Source organism: Ambystoma mexicanum, chromosome 8 (genome assembly GCF_040938575.1).
Source record: "Ambystoma mexicanum isolate Mex_15411 chromosome 8, UKY_AmexF1_1, whole genome shotgun sequence".
NCBI classification, from domain to species: domain Eukaryota; kingdom Metazoa; phylum Chordata; class Amphibia; order Caudata; family Ambystomatidae; genus Ambystoma; species Ambystoma mexicanum.
This window is the reverse complement of record NC_090929.1, coordinates 1636118240-1636136471: the sequence shown is the minus strand read 5'-3', so window position 1 is coordinate 1636136471 and position 18232 is coordinate 1636118240. Positions and strand designations below refer to the sequence as shown.

Genomic DNA, 18232 nt, shown 5'->3' with positions numbered 1-18232 from the left:
GAAAGTTGGAGGTGAAGGCAGAGATCCTGCGGGCCAGAGGAGCCATGTAGAATTGAAGAAGCAGAGGGATAGGTCATATCCCTGGGGGACACCACAAGTAGAGAGAGTGGTAGCGGAGAGAAAGGACCCAAGTGCCACCTGGGAAGGACAGTCAGAGAGAAAGGAGGCAAACCACGCCAGGGCCTGATCTGTGATGCCCAGGATTTCAAGGATGTGATATGTGTATTTATATAGTGCATATGCACAATAGGCCTCATTACGAGTTTGGAGGTAGCCATGCCGGGTCTGGGTCCCGAAAAAAGACGGGTCCATTCTTAGCATCCTGGTCTGCTCGCAGGTCGCGGGTGCCGGTATGCACGTCTGGCCAGACCAGACATGCATACCACCACCCGCGAGCAAACTCTTAATGTGGCTGCCTGGTATGAACGGTGCCGGTACCTTACCGGCACAGTTCGTACCGCGGCCGCCAGGGTCGTAATGAGGCCCAATGTATTTAAAAGTGCTTCAAGGCATGGGAGGGAACAAGGGACAATACAATGACATTCTTACAGGACATGAACAGTAAGGATGTGAAATTAACTATCGTACTCAGCCTGATGACATTTCAGATAGTGCAGGAGCTAAAACATAGATAAGGAAGGGATGGGGAGAGTGGGAAGGAATGGAAACAGACAGGCGACTACTGTACTAGGCAAGAGGACATTTCGGGTAGGGCCGGAGAAAACAAAAGGTGAGGGAGAGGGGTGCAGAAAGGGAGGAGAGGAACAAAACAAGTGACTATCGTACTGGGCCTGACAACATTTCAGATAGTGCTCAGGGATGGGGGGGAGGAAAAAAACCAAGTAAGGGGAGGGGGGAGGAGACAGACGAGTTTGCAATCATACTCGGTCCAGTGACAATTCTGATAGAGTAGGTGCATAGAAGAAAGGAAGGGGATGAGGGGAGGAGAAAGGAAAAGGGAGAAAGGGAGAGGAGGAGAGAAAATAGAGTAAGCAGTCAAAAAGAGTGGAGAAGCAAGAGGGGAGAGCAAATACAATTGCAGAAGTCAGTAGTAGCACATAATGTTGCAAGCCAGGATACAAGATGAAGATGGGAACAGCATGATTCCATGAGAAAGGGTGACGCACTGTGAATCAATGAAGTCCATAAAAGTCAAATCCAGCATTGGCCACAAGACGGTGATGGTGAAACCAGAATGTATCAGGACAGACTCCTGCAGAAGTAAGCTTGAGGGGTTCAGGGGGAGCACGGTAGAAGAATTAAGCAAAACAGGCAACACCTGTGTGCAAGAAAGGGGGGCACAAGGGATGACCTGTGGTGACAGAGGGAGTAAACAGATGTGGGTGCATGCTTACCTGCTGTCTGAGCAGGGTTTCGGGACCTGGATCCTCCTGGTTCGAACAGGTCAGAACAAGAATTGCCCTTTTCTTTCCCTGCCCTTCGCTTCGGACGCCCGGGCGAGAGACGCCTTTCATCTAAGGGTTAAGAGCAGGAAGGAAGAGGCAGGGCTAAGAAGGTGAGTGTTACTTGGGCCAGGTGACCAAGATCCCCTTGCACCTGCTCCCCATCTGCAAAGGAAAAGAGGCTGGAGGGCTCCTTAAGAAGGGAAAAAGAGCGGCAACCGGGAAGGCACCAGGTGGGTGGGGCTTAGGCCAGGTGACCAAAATCCATTTCACCTGCTCCTCATTTGCAAAGGAAAAGAGGCCAGAGGGTTCCTTAAGTGGGGAAAAAGAGTGGCAACCAGGAAGGCACCAGGTGGGCGGGGCTTAGGCCAGGTGACCAAGATCCACTTGTAGCTGCTCCCCAGTTGCAAAGGAAAAGAGGCTGGAGGGCTCCTTAAGTAGGGAAAAAGAGTGGCAACCAGTAAAGGCACCAGGTGGGCGGGGCTTGCTAAGTGGGGAAAAAGAGCGGCAACCAGGAAGGCACCAGGTGGGCGGGGCTTAGGCCAGGTGACCAAGACCCACTTGCACCTGCTCCCCATCTGCAAATGAAAAGAGGTTGGAGGGCTCCTTAAGTAGGGAAAAAGAGCAGATGTTGTGGTTTACCAAATGGAAGGCAGAAGGGAAGTCAAGAAGAATGAGGACAGACAGAGAGTTAGAATCAAGGTTTGAGAACAGGTCTTCACGGTTGTTCAGAAGAGCAGTTTCTGTGTGTCTGGATGCTCTAAAGCCAGACTGATGGTCATGGAGATAACCAACCGATTCAGTGTGGTGGGTAAGCTGAGAGATAGCCAACTTCTCCTGAATGTTCCCAGGAAAGGAGTGATAGAGATTGGGCAGTAGTTTGCTGGAATAGAAGGGTTGGCAGAAGATTTTTTTAGCATTTTGAGGATTTATATATTTTTAAAGCATATGGGCTCCGTAGAAAACTTCTGGGAGGCTTTCAGCTCAGAGAAGACAGAACCAGCATTTCCAGCAGTTAGAAAAGTACTGACAAAGGAGGAATAGAATGAATATTTCTAAATCTAGTGTACAAAACGACAAGGAAAGGCAGAATGCACATCTTTTCTGGGAGCAAGGATATTTTCAGAGAGTTGCCAATATAATTCTTTCACATTGCTTTGAGGCACTCTTTTCCTGGACTCTGGGGTCTATTGCAGTGGGGCTACATTATATAATGTCGCTTGGAATACCTTAGCATCATATCTCAGCAGGCGCAACTCGTATCGTATAAAAGAAAGCTCCAACCACCGCCAACCACCTTGGATCAAAAATAAGCCTGGGCCCAGTTGTGACTTTGTAAACTTAACTTTCTCAATAGCCTCAAACATTTCACCATCCAAATGCTTTGTCAATTAATTAGCTACATCCCCTTTCGCAATGCTGGGATTGGCTTCCTACCCCTTTATTGACACGTGATATGTTCCTGCTATCTCCAGTTCATATATCCACCAATTCCTAAAATCCACTTATTTTATTATCATATTAATCCTACAAATGTCCATATGCCATTAACATGATCTGCCTCTCTAAAGATTAGCTGTTTCCTTAAGAGATGTAGTACCTCAAATGATCAAACTTTTAAATCTCGCTTTTAAGATATGCTGCTGGTTAGTTGTGCTTTTTAATTGATGAATTTCACTATCCTTTATATTTGGTCTTGCACTTGAAGGGTCCGATGAACTAAGATGTTTGAACAAAATGGTCTTCCAGGACAAAGTGAGAAGAACAAACTGATCAAGCCAAGGAATGGGAGGTACATGAACCGTTGACTTAGAAAATCCTCTCGAGAATGTTAAATAGACGATATGGCCTTCTGGAATGGATGACGATTGAAGGCTATACATGAATAAACAATACATTGATATAAGACCATTGTCAGATGTTACAAAGATCAGTTAGTGAATCATTTAACTGAACATTAAGTAGTCTAATAGAAACAAAAGATGACATGCACATCAAGATTAAAACATGCGATAAAAGCAGACTTATTTTGTGAAGTGCTTTGAGTACTGGTGCTTTGAATAAAGGTCTGGTTTAGCATAGACTGGTTTAAAGCATACAGGAATCACTCTCTCACTCAGTACTTGTTCAGTAGCACCAAACATTTCAAAAAGCAAGGTTGGGTAGAAGAAGTTCCACTGTCCAGGCAACAGCTTTAGAGAATAATATCCCGCTTTCATGAAGGCACTTGAAAATCACTTAGCCTTTAGAAAATCTTTATAGCGTTTCCTTTTCCCAAATTTGTCTAGTCCCCTAAGAATAAGGCTATGTCTAATTGGCTAACAGTTAATGCAGAGAATATGTTAGACACTTGTTTTACAGTAACACATAAAAAGTAACATAACATTTTGGTGAGGTCCCAAAGTGGGTTAAAGAGACTTTGTAAAAAACACAGAATCAAAAAAGAAACGAAAGAATATCACAGAAGAACTGGAAAATACATACGTTTCACTGTTTTTTCCATTCTGCAACACAGCTTTTTGACCCCCCAGTTTCGGAAAGAGCGGGTTCAGTATGCTATTTTTCCAGATGAATTTAATCATGGTGACATTCCCAACATCAAGCTCAGCATCGACAAAGGCAGAATACGTGCTACCCGCCTTCATTTTACCTCTTAAAAAAATGTTAAAATTAAAATGGTAGAGTTAATTGATTTTAATTGACTGTACTTTATAAAAAATACTCTTTAACATTACCACCCTGATGGGGAGGAGCCAGCCAATCAGGTGGCTAGGAACGCAGACTTAAACCAGAGATCTCATCCCGCGTTCCAAGCTAGCTAACGGCCGGTTCTCACCGCTGTCATCTTCCCCCAGCCTCTGTCCGTTTTTTAATCATTCCCACCCCCCACTTACCTAATTTCGGTGGCGGCAAGTGCTGCCGCCACAGCCACTCCATCCTCTCGGCTCCTGAAGGCCACCATGCAAAGAGAAGAGGGGCTCCGTCTTCCCTTTCCTTGGCCGCCATCTTTGAATAGTAGTTTCCTTCTGTGAATGGGACGTCACAAGGCATCCTGTTTACGGAGCGAAAATACTTTTAATTTGCCCGTCCCAGGCCTTGGGACGGGTGCTAATGGCATTAAGCACCTTTTCCAAGAGCTGGAACGGGTGCTAATGTCCCGGTGCCCTTGTTATAGTCCCTCACTTTGCAGCCTTGTTTTATTTGCACTGGGAAAGCGTGCAAGTGGTTCAGTATAGCATGATATACCCACATCTCACAGCAGCTGTTTCATTAGATTAGGCTGCAGTACATTCTACCTCATTTTACTGTGGACGGTTTGGAGCGGTAGAGAGACAGGGAGGTAGTAAAATAGGGATACGGAGTGCGAAAGCGTCAGGAAGCATTTGGGAGGCAGTAGAACAAGTGGTATGTGGAGCTGGCCCCACATACACAATGTTGTGAAATGTCCCCAGAGGTGAGATGAGGTGAGCCATATTCAAATGTAGCTAGAGGAATAGCTCAGTCAGTTAGGCGTTTGCTGTAGGCTTTGCTTGTGACCTGTAGGTCACATATTCAACACCCGGCATTTGTGGCACAACCTTTCATTCTGCCAAGGCAGGTGAATTGAGGACCATAGGTCCAGTAATGGCAAAGGTTGTTTTTTACAGCATTTTATATCTGTCATAAAAAGGGCTCTATGAAACAATGTACATTATGAGGAGTGTAATTATGCTCTTTGGTATTATGCATATCCTGTTTCAACTGAGGTGACAATTGTTTTAATTTTATATTTTTGTACATATTCTAACATTACTTTTCTTCCCTTTTAATATTGAAATATCTATAGTTGTGACAGTTTTCTTGTTCTTAATGTTACACAAGATAGTAAAATATCAGGTATCAAAACCAGTATCTCGTGTGATTTTTAAACCCTGGATTTAGATGGCGTTGAACTTTTTTTCTTTGCAAATATTTTTATTAAATAGTTTAAAACAAGTTAATCTTAACTACAAAGATCAATGAGTTTAAGTGATAAACATTTATCGTGAGTAGTTTTCACTACATAATTTGGCGACCCCAAGTCTGGTGAACCTTTCACCAGATACATTACATTCCAATATTTTATATACCAATGTGGTGTACATTGGGTCTCTGGGGATCGCCAATTAACTGTATCATGTTTCTAAGTCCCGCATGGTGTAAAATTCAATTGTAAAACCAAAGCAAAAGCAGTGTACACCTTGTATGTTTTAACAGTCAGGAAGCTTTTGCATCTATTTGGGGACATGATGAACCTGTCATATACCTTGCTTGCACTTTTTCCCGCGTGACCATGAATTATCACAGGGTTTTACGGCAGCGTGACATTTTCGTGCTTGCATAAAACCAGCGAAGTTTTGTGGCCTCGTCTGCTTTTTTGCACATGTGCTGCACCCTATAGAATACAGTTGAGTCCCACGATGAATTCGGTCCAATTGTACACATAGCTCCTCCAGCTTTCCCTTCTCAGGCATTCCTGAACATCTTATCTACCCCTCGCCCTCCTCCCATCTAGCTGACTTTGCTTCTCCCCACCACTAATGCATGTTCTATCATACTCCTCCTTTGCCTCTCTGACAGGAAAAGTGCAGCAACGCCGGAAACTATGGCAGGAGGCGCTATACAAATGCAAGATAACAGAAGATAACAATACACTTACTTGAAAACTTCATACTGCCTTGTGTTGCCGTTGCTTCCGTACAGAGCAACGTTGAAATACCCACTTACGCTGGAACTTCCAGTTAGAGTGACAGATACTTTGTACCTATAGCCTGCAGAAACAGAAACATGCCCATTAAAAGGTCATCAGATTGGAAAAAATGTACATGTATGTCCCCAGTGTTCGGATGCTTTGATGGTGAATGGTGCAGTTGAGAACATATCACTGTCAAATGTTTTCATAGGTTAATGCAGATATGAAAAGATCGCATACTGATTTTTCTATTAATCAATTGAAATGTCACCATATTTTTGTTGCAGTGAATTCCTTAGTTTAGAACCGATGCAAAGCACAGTATTCATTTCCTGCTTTCCAGAGCTCTGGAAAGTCTGTGCTTTGCATCATGGGGATGTTGTGAATGCCAGCAGTTGCACTTTCCCCAGGGTGTAGCCTCACCCTCTAAATATTCAACACATAACAGAAAGGTCACTGCAGGACAAGGCTGAATATAAATTCTAGGCAGCTTCTGAGAATTTGAAAAAAATATTTACTTCCTTGTACAACTCCCATTGCAGAGGAGGATACTGAGACCCAGATGATTCAAATAGTTTAAAAAAAAGAAAACAGCTAGGAGTTGGTTTCATGGGAAATTTGCTTGCTCAAAAAACAGGTTGACACCTGTCAATTGGGAAATTTCAGAGACAACACTTTATTTAATTGTATTATTTAAAGCGCAGACTTATCTAGAGAGCAGTGGAGCGCCGTACAGGGTGTTCGTAGCCAGCGTTTAGACTGGCATCTCTCAACACTGGTGCAGTGCTGTGAGTTGCGTCTGTGCATACATTGGGATAAATCCATGATCAGGTGTTGTTCAAAGAGCAATGTTTTGAGAAATGTTCGTAATTGGAGATTTGTTGGGGGCCTTAAGAGCAGATACCGGGATCGAATTCCAGAGGAGAAAGGAGGATTGTTTGTGGGTTCTCTCTTTGAAGATGAGTTGTGATTCAAGCTGATTGGTTGATTTGCTGCACGAGGAGCGTGCGCCATCAGATAGGTGGAGCGTAGCCGGCAGGTGCGCATGTGTGCTACTCACGACTGCTGTGTAGCTGGTACATGCAGTCTTGCGCAGTATCCTGACATGGAGAGGAAGTCAATGTAGTTTGCGTTTGATGGTGTGGTTCGGTTACATTTCGGTGCACCCGTAATAAGACGTACTGAAGCGTGGTGGATTGCTTTTGGGGAGCCAAGTGAGCAGCTGGGAGCCCCATCAGGAGGGCATTTCCCCCATCGATGTGCAAGACCACAAGGAGACAGAAGAACGAAGAATACATTACAACTGGAAGTGTACATTCAACTGGAGAATCCCTTTTGCAAAGAGATATTTCCTATCAAGAGAGGCTATTTGATAGGATGCCAGCTTGAATGATGCCTACCTTTCCACCCTTCCTACCATGAAGACGTCCACTCATGACCTCGAATTCGTCAAATCTCGATGAATCTTTTCTTGGGAGAATAGCTCAATAGGCAATGTGCTCACCTTAGAAGCAAGATGACACGGAGCACCACAGGTTTGATGCCCGGGTGAGCGCTTAGAAACCTCTGGTTATTAAGTGCGTTATAAATAACCTATCATATCATATAAAAGAGCTTTGGGCGACCATTCTTTTTTAAGTGCTGAGCTTCCGGCATCCTTACTGTGGAGGCAGAGACATTACTACGCACTTGTATAGTCTTTGGGAAGAACCTACGACTGGATATTATCTGAGAGAGCAGACACAGTTCTATTTACTCCTCCAACCCAGATGCCCCCTGATCCTGAGAACTCCAACAGTGTACTGGCACTGGACAGAATGTGTTGCCTACTGGCATGCCTTTCAAGAGCCACCAATAAGGAACCCTTCAAGGTTGGTGTTCCTGCACCTGCTCTCTGTGCAGAAGCCTGCTCCGTGGAGTGGCCCCTTATACATTGCTTGGGATCACTAGTATCTCTTTGCAGTTGCTCAGGAGAACCTCTTTTAATTAATTAATGTATCTTGTACTACGCGCCTCATACCAGGGACCAGTCTCTAAGCACTGGACCAGGATTCAAACCTGTGTTGTGCTGCGTTATCTTGCTTCCAAGACAAATGTGTTATCCTAGATCTTGCCTAGAGCAGGGCTTTGTGAGATCCACCAACACATGAAGTGTGTCCTTGTAATGAAGCAAATCCTCTGATTAAGACACTATCTTGCAGGAGAAAACTTGGCAATGAATGGTGTCTAGATGCCACACGTGTTGGAAACGTCACTCTCCATCACAGAGGAGAAACACACTATTTGGATTGTCAACTTGTTAGTGTCCCTTTATTCACCTCGTAAATTGCACTGGAAGGGGAGGTGTTGGTTTGCACTTACATGAAATAGGCCCCCTTCATGCAATTTGTATAATTTATAAACAGAGGGGTGTTAGGAAAGAGTTTCTTTTTGCAACTTTACCTCCATAGTTTTCTATGAAACCGCATTCTTTTTGCTTTGTCTTTGATCCTGACCTGACATTTTGAAGGGAAGTGTAGAGGAGCAGCTGCATGCCTCTGCAGGAAATCCTACCCCCTACCTCCGGTATGTTGGAAGCCTGAGATTGTGGCATGCTTGACACCAGCAGTTGTGACCATAACACGACGAATATTCGAAAGAAGGTACCCTCTGAGAAAAATGTATCAAATGTATTCCCGAAGAGACGACAATCTGAAGGAGGAACTTCCTGAAGGAATATGAAATCGAGGGAAAGAGAAGCTGGTGACGTCAGAAAAGACGAATGTGACACAGTGAGGATATTGGCTGAAGAGAATGCATGGACCTTATAGAAACTGATGACGAAGTTAAGAATCGAGTAACCTTTCATATGCGAAAAGAAGATTGCACGTGTGTGACGCACTGCAGAAAATGCAAGCCAATCAATAACTGTACAGATGTAGCAACACAAGTAAACTAAGTAATCTTAGAAGCTGGCTATACATAGCGAATAGACTGCAGGCAAAGCCGCCATTGTATAGAAGCTGGACATCAGTGTCATGAATTTAGTAAGCCCAGACCCATGGAGAGGAAAGGTCGAGAACTGTGTCGCAGCAAGAATTAGCTGAGATCGTGGATACGAATGGCATCGTGGATACTGTTTGTCCTGGTATGAAAGTCAAAGCAGCCAAGGCCGGTTATCCATTCTTGAAGGCGGTGAACATGAGAAGCTGAATCATCCCTTGTTAAGGAGCAAAGAAAGAACACCAAACATGGCAAGTTCTATTAATTTAAGACATTTAAATGCTGCAAAATGGTTCAAATCGTGGTCTCCTGTCATGTGAGCCAAGGATGGAAATAGAGTTGAGCTTGGAGTTCTCCCTTATGTTCTCACAGACAGCAATACTTTGCACGGCCAAGTTCAAAGACAATCTTCATGGCAGAAGGCATGGGTGATGAGAGACGTTGGGCTAATTGGGTGGGGAAGTAAAGTCAAGTCCACCTCCTGGCATCTGGGTATGAGCTTACATGCTGCTTAGTGGACTGAATGTTCAGATTGGTACGAGCCTGCCAACCAATTGTAGAGGCCATATAACAAAGAGCCTTATAGTTTGAGAGCCAATGATATACCATGTACTGTTGAAGATGATACGTTTTAGAGGTAGGTATAAGTTGTCCACCTGACAGTAGATATCCAACCACAATCCCACCCTTCATAAAAAGTATACTTAGATGTTCCCCATGAGCCTATCACCACTCTTTGCAGGTCTTTCTCATTTGCCACGTAGTATGACGTCACTTAGACTAATTTCTAGTATATAAATGTGTTTTTATGTGATATGAACCGAGAGATCGAGCGAACGTCCGTTGATGTCCATTGTAAATCTCTCTTTTAGAGAATTGGTATTAAAACGGTAAACTTTGCCATCTTCCTGAGTTGGTTAGATTATTTGGTGTTGGAGTTATTCTGCCCCCATCCATTACATGCACGTTACCCAAAGGGCTCTAAGCTCAGAAGTAAAGCCTTTGGCTTCACTACCGTTGCCTTTTATTGTTGTGGGGAAACTGACTAGTCCTTCAGAATAACAATAATGGGAAACTTTGAATTCTTGTATTTTTAGATGGCACATAGCATCTAACAGTGCAGTACAATGGGGATACGTTTGTATCACCCTAGATTTGTACACAAATCAGATTTGTGCTTACTTTTATATGTGCCCAAAGACAATCTAGTTGCAGCAGTTACATTTTAACCATTTCTGTTTTATTTTTAGTGTGCACATTTGCGTTTACTTCATATGGCTAATAAATGTGGCAAGCTACTAAATGTGGCGAGTGCCCTAAACAGCCATGGCACAAGATGTTCACTTGTTCCTTGGCCATATTGTTCTCTGGCCTTCTTTCTGCCATGTCAGGAAAGTTCTTATAAGGTCATACACTTGCCCGGGAAAGCTACTGCTTTTGCGGGCTGCTGAGCCTTGCTCTGTGTGTGGCGCAGGAAGGGGCCTGGGACGGTCTAGTCTCCGTGTGGACGGAGACTAGACTGGTGCCAGAATGTCTGCTACTGGGACAGATGTGAAACCAGTAGTTGTCCGTTCAAACAATAGCATGATGTTACTAAAAAGGATTGGCGGTGCTGATTTTAATTCCTGTGCATCCACCATTTGGAATTCACTCCCTCGAGATCTTCGGATTTGTGCAACCACAACCCATTTAAAAAAAACACCTGAAAACGCTACTGTTTGATAGAGGGACATATTAATTAGCACAGAATCCTTGCGATAATTGATTACATCATTTTCTGCAGTCTATTTTCTGTTTTCTGTTTGTCTGTCTTGTGAGCGCCCTGATGCCTTTGGAAGAGTGGAGCAATATAAAAATATATAGATAGATAGAACTACTGGCTGTTTGAATTGTAACAGTTTATTGAGAAGCCTCCTTCCCCACTCACCTGGTTATTTAACAATCTGTTTAACGGATTCTTTTTTAGCCCTAGCTCAGACACATATCACGCCCCCTGGATCCCTCTGCCCTGAGCTAACAATTAGCCAAGAACCAGGCCAGTGTACGCATGAAAATGTTAAACACCACTTTATCCATGGATCAACACAATCAACTTCTCTCAGCATAAATGAATCACAAAAGTGAGTTAAAAAGAACACAATTACAATTCTTCATTTTCTGCAAATTTCACTTCATAAAATAATTACACTGATCAATAACAAAGGCACTTATATAGTGTTGTGCGATTTTGATTTCCCTGCAGGCCTAAAAGGCTAGCAGAGATTTCAAGATTGGTAAAAAGTTTGGACTGATTTAAGAACAAAGACACCCCTCTTCCTTAAAGAAGTCGGGGTGAGCTGGACAACAAGGATTACCCAATTCATTTATAGGCTATAGTTTTCAGCACACACTGGGAAGTGAGCTTTGCTCATTTCGAATTTTAACAAATTTCACCCTGTAGTGTTCTGCCAAATGGGGATTTAATTAAATTAAGATTTTTGGTTAAATAGGCTAAGGATCTACATAGTTTTTCTGCCTCCCACCCACTATACAGGAAAAGGATTAAAGGCAAGCAGACTTCCCCACCTTTTGGTTTCCCAGGGCTCAGTTCTACTTACATAGCAATCCTCTGTTTAAGGTTCTGGAAAATCAGATGTATCTCAGGACACTCTGGAAAGATAGGGCAGGGGTCTGGTCACTCCACTCTCAAAGATAGCCTCCCATGCTCCACCGTATGACCCAGTCAACTTGGGTCCTTCGTAGAGATAGACAGCTCCACCCAGATGCATTCTCAGCAATATCCTTTGGTGTCTCCTTGGAGCTGTCAGATGGTAAGTGTCAGCAGCCTTCCTGATGGTCTGTCTCTTCTCTCTGTCCTGTCTTTGTGTTTCCTTTTTCTGTCCCCTGTCCTAGTGCAGTCCCCCTTATATAATAGCGATAACACCAACAATTTTACAATCTTGGGCAAGTACCCTGCAATAATCCCTGCCACTAGGATTGGACAGTTACCCTTCTCTCTCCTACCAATCCCAGCCTCCAAGTCAGGATTGGTTTAAGGGTCTGGAGCAACATATGGCAATTCCCATTTGTCACCATCCTTTGTTCTCCTTTCAACTTTTTTGCAAAAAACGAGTTATGTATCACAAGCACCTGCCAGACTAAACATATTTTCTGTTTTAGCTAATCATGGAGAATTAGATAAGCCAACCTTTCTGCTGTTTCCATAAAAAGCACAACAGTTATGAATATGTAAGTTATTAAGCATATCCCTAATTTCATTTTACAACCGCTCACCAACTCCCACATTTGGAATATGTTCAGATCAGCCAGAAACCTAGCTAGGATGGCGGTAATAACAGACCCTTTGCTGCAAATACAATGGAAGGAACGCCACATCAATTCAGTTACATATTGATCATTCAGTGCCCTAAATGCCAGTTCTAAACATGCAAAAAGCAGACCAGTTCTTATTTGTCAGTGGTGGTTGCAAATTGTCCTGAATGGTCTTTTCTATAACAATTGCATTGGAAAACAGAGAAGGAGGAATAACAAATGAGGAGAAACGCAGAGTTTACATTGGAGTAGAGATAGACACTGCTTTCAAAATGATGCGAAGGCTGCATTACATTGCATCACACAGGTGATGCAATTGCAGGTAATGCAATAGTTGCTTTAAAAGCACATACAGAGAGAACTTGACTGTGTTTTTTCTTTATCTTTAGGCAGCACAGCCGGTCAGTCCACACCACTCAGACCCTTCTTAGCAGAACTTAAGCATGTGTTTAAATCTAAATGAGCTCCCATGAATAATCGCCTCAGTGTCGCGGAACGTTCTGCTCATTTCCTCGACAAAAAAATTGTGATCATGTGGGCAGCTTCAAGTGACAATGAAATGATTTGATAGAACACACATTTAATTCACTCTATCCTGAATGCTCATTCAGATTCCTGACCCATTCTATTCACTAAGTGAACTGAATTATACCAAGACTAATCCAAAGAGTAAATAAGCCACCAAAATTTAGCACACAACACAATGCAGGCCGGAGAGAGCTGCCCTACTCTAGTTGAAGGTCACCTTGAAGTGTTCTCATGTGCTAGATGTAATTACCAATAATGATCTCAGACCCAAATAACCGGACAGACTGAAAGAATATGGCAAAGTACTACTTTATTATCATAGAGTTAGGCAATCTGGGGAATAACAGGCAGTAATTCACACACTCACCCCCAAATGTGATCATACAAAGGTTTTATACCTCGATGTGCGTCATTTATGACATCATACTATGTGGCAAACTAACACCTATTGAAGGGCGGAATTGGTTAGGGAAACATATGTACCTATAGTATACATAAGTGTTAATAACTTCATTGGCTGCCCCTTATCTGGTGGTCACACCTTGAACTACCGCTAAATACATATAATACTGATTATAGTGTAAATAATTGCAGCAGGTTGGTCTCTGCAACATCTAGGTAGCATGTTGCTACCTAGACCCTCTGATTGCTTGGTATGCTTTCCCAACCTTGGACTTTCGGCTCGTTAGCAGCACATACGCATAACAAAAGTCAGACGCTGCAAGTAACCTCAGACTACTCCCCACTTTCCAAATTAGTCCATCTTCTCTCATTGGTCAGGCCCCAAGTCAAGGCCTCTCCTTTGTAGTTTACCTCGAAGCCTGTTCTGTGCTCTGGGGCATTCAAGGCAGTGTAGGCACACTATTATCTTCATTTGGGCTTACTGAATAGCCCTTTCTTTCAACTTTTGAATCACGTTTTATGATATGATAAGGCATTTATAACACACCTGTACACAAGTGTATCTAGGCGCGACCACAAATGTGTCCATCTGGACCTTCTATTTACTGCTATTTGATTCAATTGTGCTGGGAGTCATTACACTTCTCAGCCTCTGGAGACTTGCTCACTCCATCTTACATGGACATTCTGCATCTTTCATTTTCTAATAGTTGGCTCTTGCAGATGTTTTCTTCTTCGCTTAATCTAAGCGAAATATGTCTTACCCTTAATATGGCTTATCCTTTTGACTCCCTTGTGCCTTGTAATTGTTCCTCGAAATAGCATCCTTGATCTCAAGCCAATAGACTCGTCTCATGTCCAGTGTTTTCTGACTCTGCAGCCCTAGTCTGTCTGCGAGGTAGCTTGAATGGTTTTAATATGAGTCCGACGTCCATCTTTCCATCATGGCCGCTCTAGCCACGTTATATTTTCCCTCTGCAGCAAGCTTCTATATGTCTCATCTACCTTGCATTTCTGCGTATATACACTTATTATTCAGCAGGTTACTTTATCTTCTTTGCATATATGAGTTCTTCGTATTTGATTACACGTTTCTCTTGTTACTCCAGTTACATCTTTATTGTTAAGTATTTGCATATCGTTTCAGTGAGTCTCAGTATCTCTCCTCTATGATGTTATTCTGCTCTTGTCCGATTACTCTTATAGCTCTATGATTTCCAAAGGTGTGTGCAGACATCCTTCCGCCCTCTCAGTATGATGGTACATTTCATACGGTTGTCTGAGTGCATATCATCTCCCATACACCCCATGCAGTATTGGGATGATACCTGGTGTCCCACATAGGGCTCTTCTCCTACTGTTCCAGTATGACGGAGGTGAGGGGGCGGGAGCTAGGGATAACATGTCCACCTGCTCCTCTACAAAGGAATTCAGGCTGAAGGTTTTATACACATGCAATAGTGCAAAGATTTAAATTGTCTGCATATATTGATTTCTGATCTGAAAATGTACGCCAGTCATTTCTGTCAGTATTTTCCCATATTTCTTGTTTGCACCTTTTTTCTGCATTTGTCCACATTTATCAGATAAGAAGATACTTTGCAATAATTTTTGTTCTGTTTTTATTCAAGTAGAAACATGCATTTATTCACACATTCAGCCACAGAGGACCTACAAGGAACTGGGTTATTCCACATATTGATGTGGAACTGCCATTGGGCAGTTCCAGTCCTTACCCAAAAAGAAATGGGGTTTCCTGAGAATGCTGGTTACCTAAGGTACAAGTTACCAGCATTTAAAGAACTTTAACACGATTTTTCGCACAACCTTTGCACTCTGTGCTGCCAGTATACAATACGATTGCCCATTGATATGCACGATTGATAGCATCGCTAGCCAAACAGAAAGACCTGTCTATCCATTCTCCCCATTTTTATATACACACAGAAAACAGATTGATTTGTATCCGCATTCATGTGTAAAAATCCGTAAAAAATGAACACAGGGAGTATTGATTATATATTGTATATTCGGGAAGAGCGATCATGCAATCGGGCGACTGGAACAGCAGGTGAGAATACACATTCTCTGCCCTCTGTTTCCAGCCACCTGAAACCCTTCCCTGGGTGGCGCCATCTTTATTTTTTTCGAATGTCGGGACGCAACATGAGGGTCTCCCTGTTTGCATCCACCTCGCACTCTCCCAAAACACACCAAATCGCTTCCCCACCCCAGCCTCCCTCCCCCACTTACCTGCTGGACCAGAGCTTTGAGCTCCAGTCCCAGCGCTCCTCCCTCTCCCGGCCACCACCATAGACATGGAAAAGGAACTTAGTCCCTTTTCCCAATGTCGGCGGGTATCTTTTTCTTTCTCTCGGAGAATGGCATCACGCAATAAGCACACCCAATTTCCCAAGACAACAAAAGAAACCATTTGCACCCTGGATAAAACCTGTGCTGTGAATGGCTTTCTCCCACGTGGCAGGGGGCAGACATGGCTGGTAACAGACCCCAACCCTGGCAGAGGCCCTCGTTTCACTCGGGCGTATGTAGGCTAGGGCTGTTGGGCCCTTACCAGCCACGTTGGTCCCCCGCACAGGGGTAAAAACCATTATCTAAATTCTGATAATGGCATGCTTTTCTTGAAACTAAGCTGTGTTATGTCTATGCTGCGCATATGTGCCTTGGTACCTAATAAAATTAACAGAAAATGTTTAGTGCATAAATTACTTTTTTACGTACAGATTCCAAGTCAGCTGTTTTTTTAATACTGTTGTTTTTAAATCTATTGTAGTTCAATATTATTTATTTATCTTCTAGAACGCACTCAACACCAGAGACGAGTCTCTAAGCACTGGACTGGGATTTGAACCTGTGTTACTTTGTGTTGTCTTGTTTCCAAGATGAAAGAATTGCCCATGAGCTATCCTCTCTGCCAAATATGACCAGTGGGTTCATGCACATACTCCCAATTTGAAAAATAACAGAAAATAGTACTCATTATTTTATGCATGGGTCTGGGCCCTTTGCGATCTCTGAATTTTCCTATGAACTTTCCGCCGCAGGTTTTCTTTTGCCGTTCCTCTCTTCCCTTCTGGCCCGTCCTCTGTCCGTGCAAGTCATTGCTCTGGCATTTGCTAGTCGTGGTAAGGGGGGAGTCTTCCTATCGATGAATCCTGGCTCCGGTAGTCGTTCTCACACATTGCAATGGAAAGGTTTGTGAGCTGGGCAGCCTGAAGTCTAATATAGAGGATGGTTCAGAGCAACAGGCAGGAAAATAAAAGGAGAACGTTTGAGGGTCATATTTCATTGAATGGAAGGCTAGTGTGACCTAGCAGAAAGGAGACATGGGTTAGGGTGCGGCAGCCAGAAAGAGACGAACCGACCAAATATTGGGTTTATGTGGGCACTGCCTTAGAGAGCTTGGCTGTCAATGACACAAAGCATGAGTGCAAAAGGCAAACCAATAGGAAACGATAACAGTGGTCCTGGTTTGCTTTGTGGAGTGGAATCTGTCTCAGCTAGGAATGGAAATCAAAAAGGCAGAGAAAGTACCGCTATGGTTCTAGATTCTGGTGAACTGTGTAGAGTACTAGCCTGAATGATGTGCTATACATTACCACTCTCAGACATTAGAGGTGAGCAAGAAAGTTTCTATGTATTGTCGGGGTACCTGGCCTGAGGTGTCCCTTGGTTGCTGGTGGCTATTCATTAATTAATCTTTCATAATACACTTAATACCGGAGACCAGTCTCTAAGCGGTAGGAATGAGATATGATTCTGTGTTGCTCTGTGTTGTCTTGCTTCCAAGGAAAATCTGTTTCCCCTGTGCTATCCCTCCGGCTCTTGGCCTCAGTAGATCCAACCCTGTATTAGTCTAAATAGACAGGCACACCTAACCATGACTGTATGCCAGCAATTTGGCTGGGCAATTCGGGTGGGCTCCGAGATCTTGTACTCAGATGTGGGCTAGACACCACTCGCTGCCTTTTCTGGCTATGCAAAGGGTAAAGATGCATAAAGTCTATAGAAATCCACCACTGTACACCTCAGGAGATAAAGACGGGTCGCATTAGAATAATCTGAGTAAGCCTGAATCCTGGGGAGGCAGAGGGGTCAATCACATTTTCCTCCAGCGGTAGAGGTGAATGATGGTGAAATACATGTGGTGGGGAAGGGATGGGTGGGCAAAATAGGGTGTGTCTGTGTTGTCAAGAGAGAGGCAGGATGAGGTGGGTGAAAGAGAAATGTGGTCCGTTTGGCTGGATGAGGAAAGAGAAAGAAGAAGGCATGGATGGCGAAAGAGTAAAATAGGAAAGGTATTGCCAGCGATTGGCTGAGAAAACTGAGAGTGGGGGCTGATTGGAGGAGACACAAAATGGGGGGATGAGAGAAAAATATGTTGAGTCATGGTTCACATTACCTTTCATACTTGCCATTTTCTGGCATTCTTTTCTCCCCAGTTTCTCAGCTATTGTTCTATTTGTGTTCCATTGTCTTTCCAAAATAATGTCTGATCCTGATTCCAGAACTATTTCCCTTCCCATCTGCCTTCTTGCTCCAACCCGTTGACACCAGCCTTATAAGATAGCTTTGAAGGTATCCCATTTGACATTTGTATGGACTGTTGCCTCCTAAAGTGACCAAATAACCCAGGCCTTCACCTTTTCTGAATGACAATTTCAATGATTTGTGTAGCTGCATTTTTGACCGCTTTTCTTTACCACAAACATGCAGATGGTAACTTGGGGTAAGGTATATGGTAAGAAGTATGTTACGGGGATGGGACAAGGGTTTGGGGGTCAATTCAGCAAAATTGCCATTTGGCAAAAAATAATCGGCAAACGCTCATTAATCCCTCCATCTTTAACTGCGTTTGAAATTCCAAGTACTT

The 18232-nt window shown here is 43.4% G+C and overlaps 1 protein-coding gene across 1 annotated transcript in view; it reads right to left on the bottom strand.

The window, feature by feature from the left end:
• The window catches only part of LOC138473267 (pancreatic triacylglycerol lipase-like), a 186958-nt gene that overhangs the window by 8409 nt on the left and 160317 nt on the right, over positions 1–18232 (bottom strand). The window contains exons 11-12 of the mRNA XM_069611904.1: positions 6082–6193; positions 3888–4055 (exon numbers count right to left, since the gene is read on the bottom strand). Coding sequence (XP_069468005.1) covers positions 3888–4055; positions 6082–6193 — 280 coding nt within the window. The remainder of the gene's footprint in view (positions 1–3887; positions 4056–6081; positions 6194–18232) is intronic.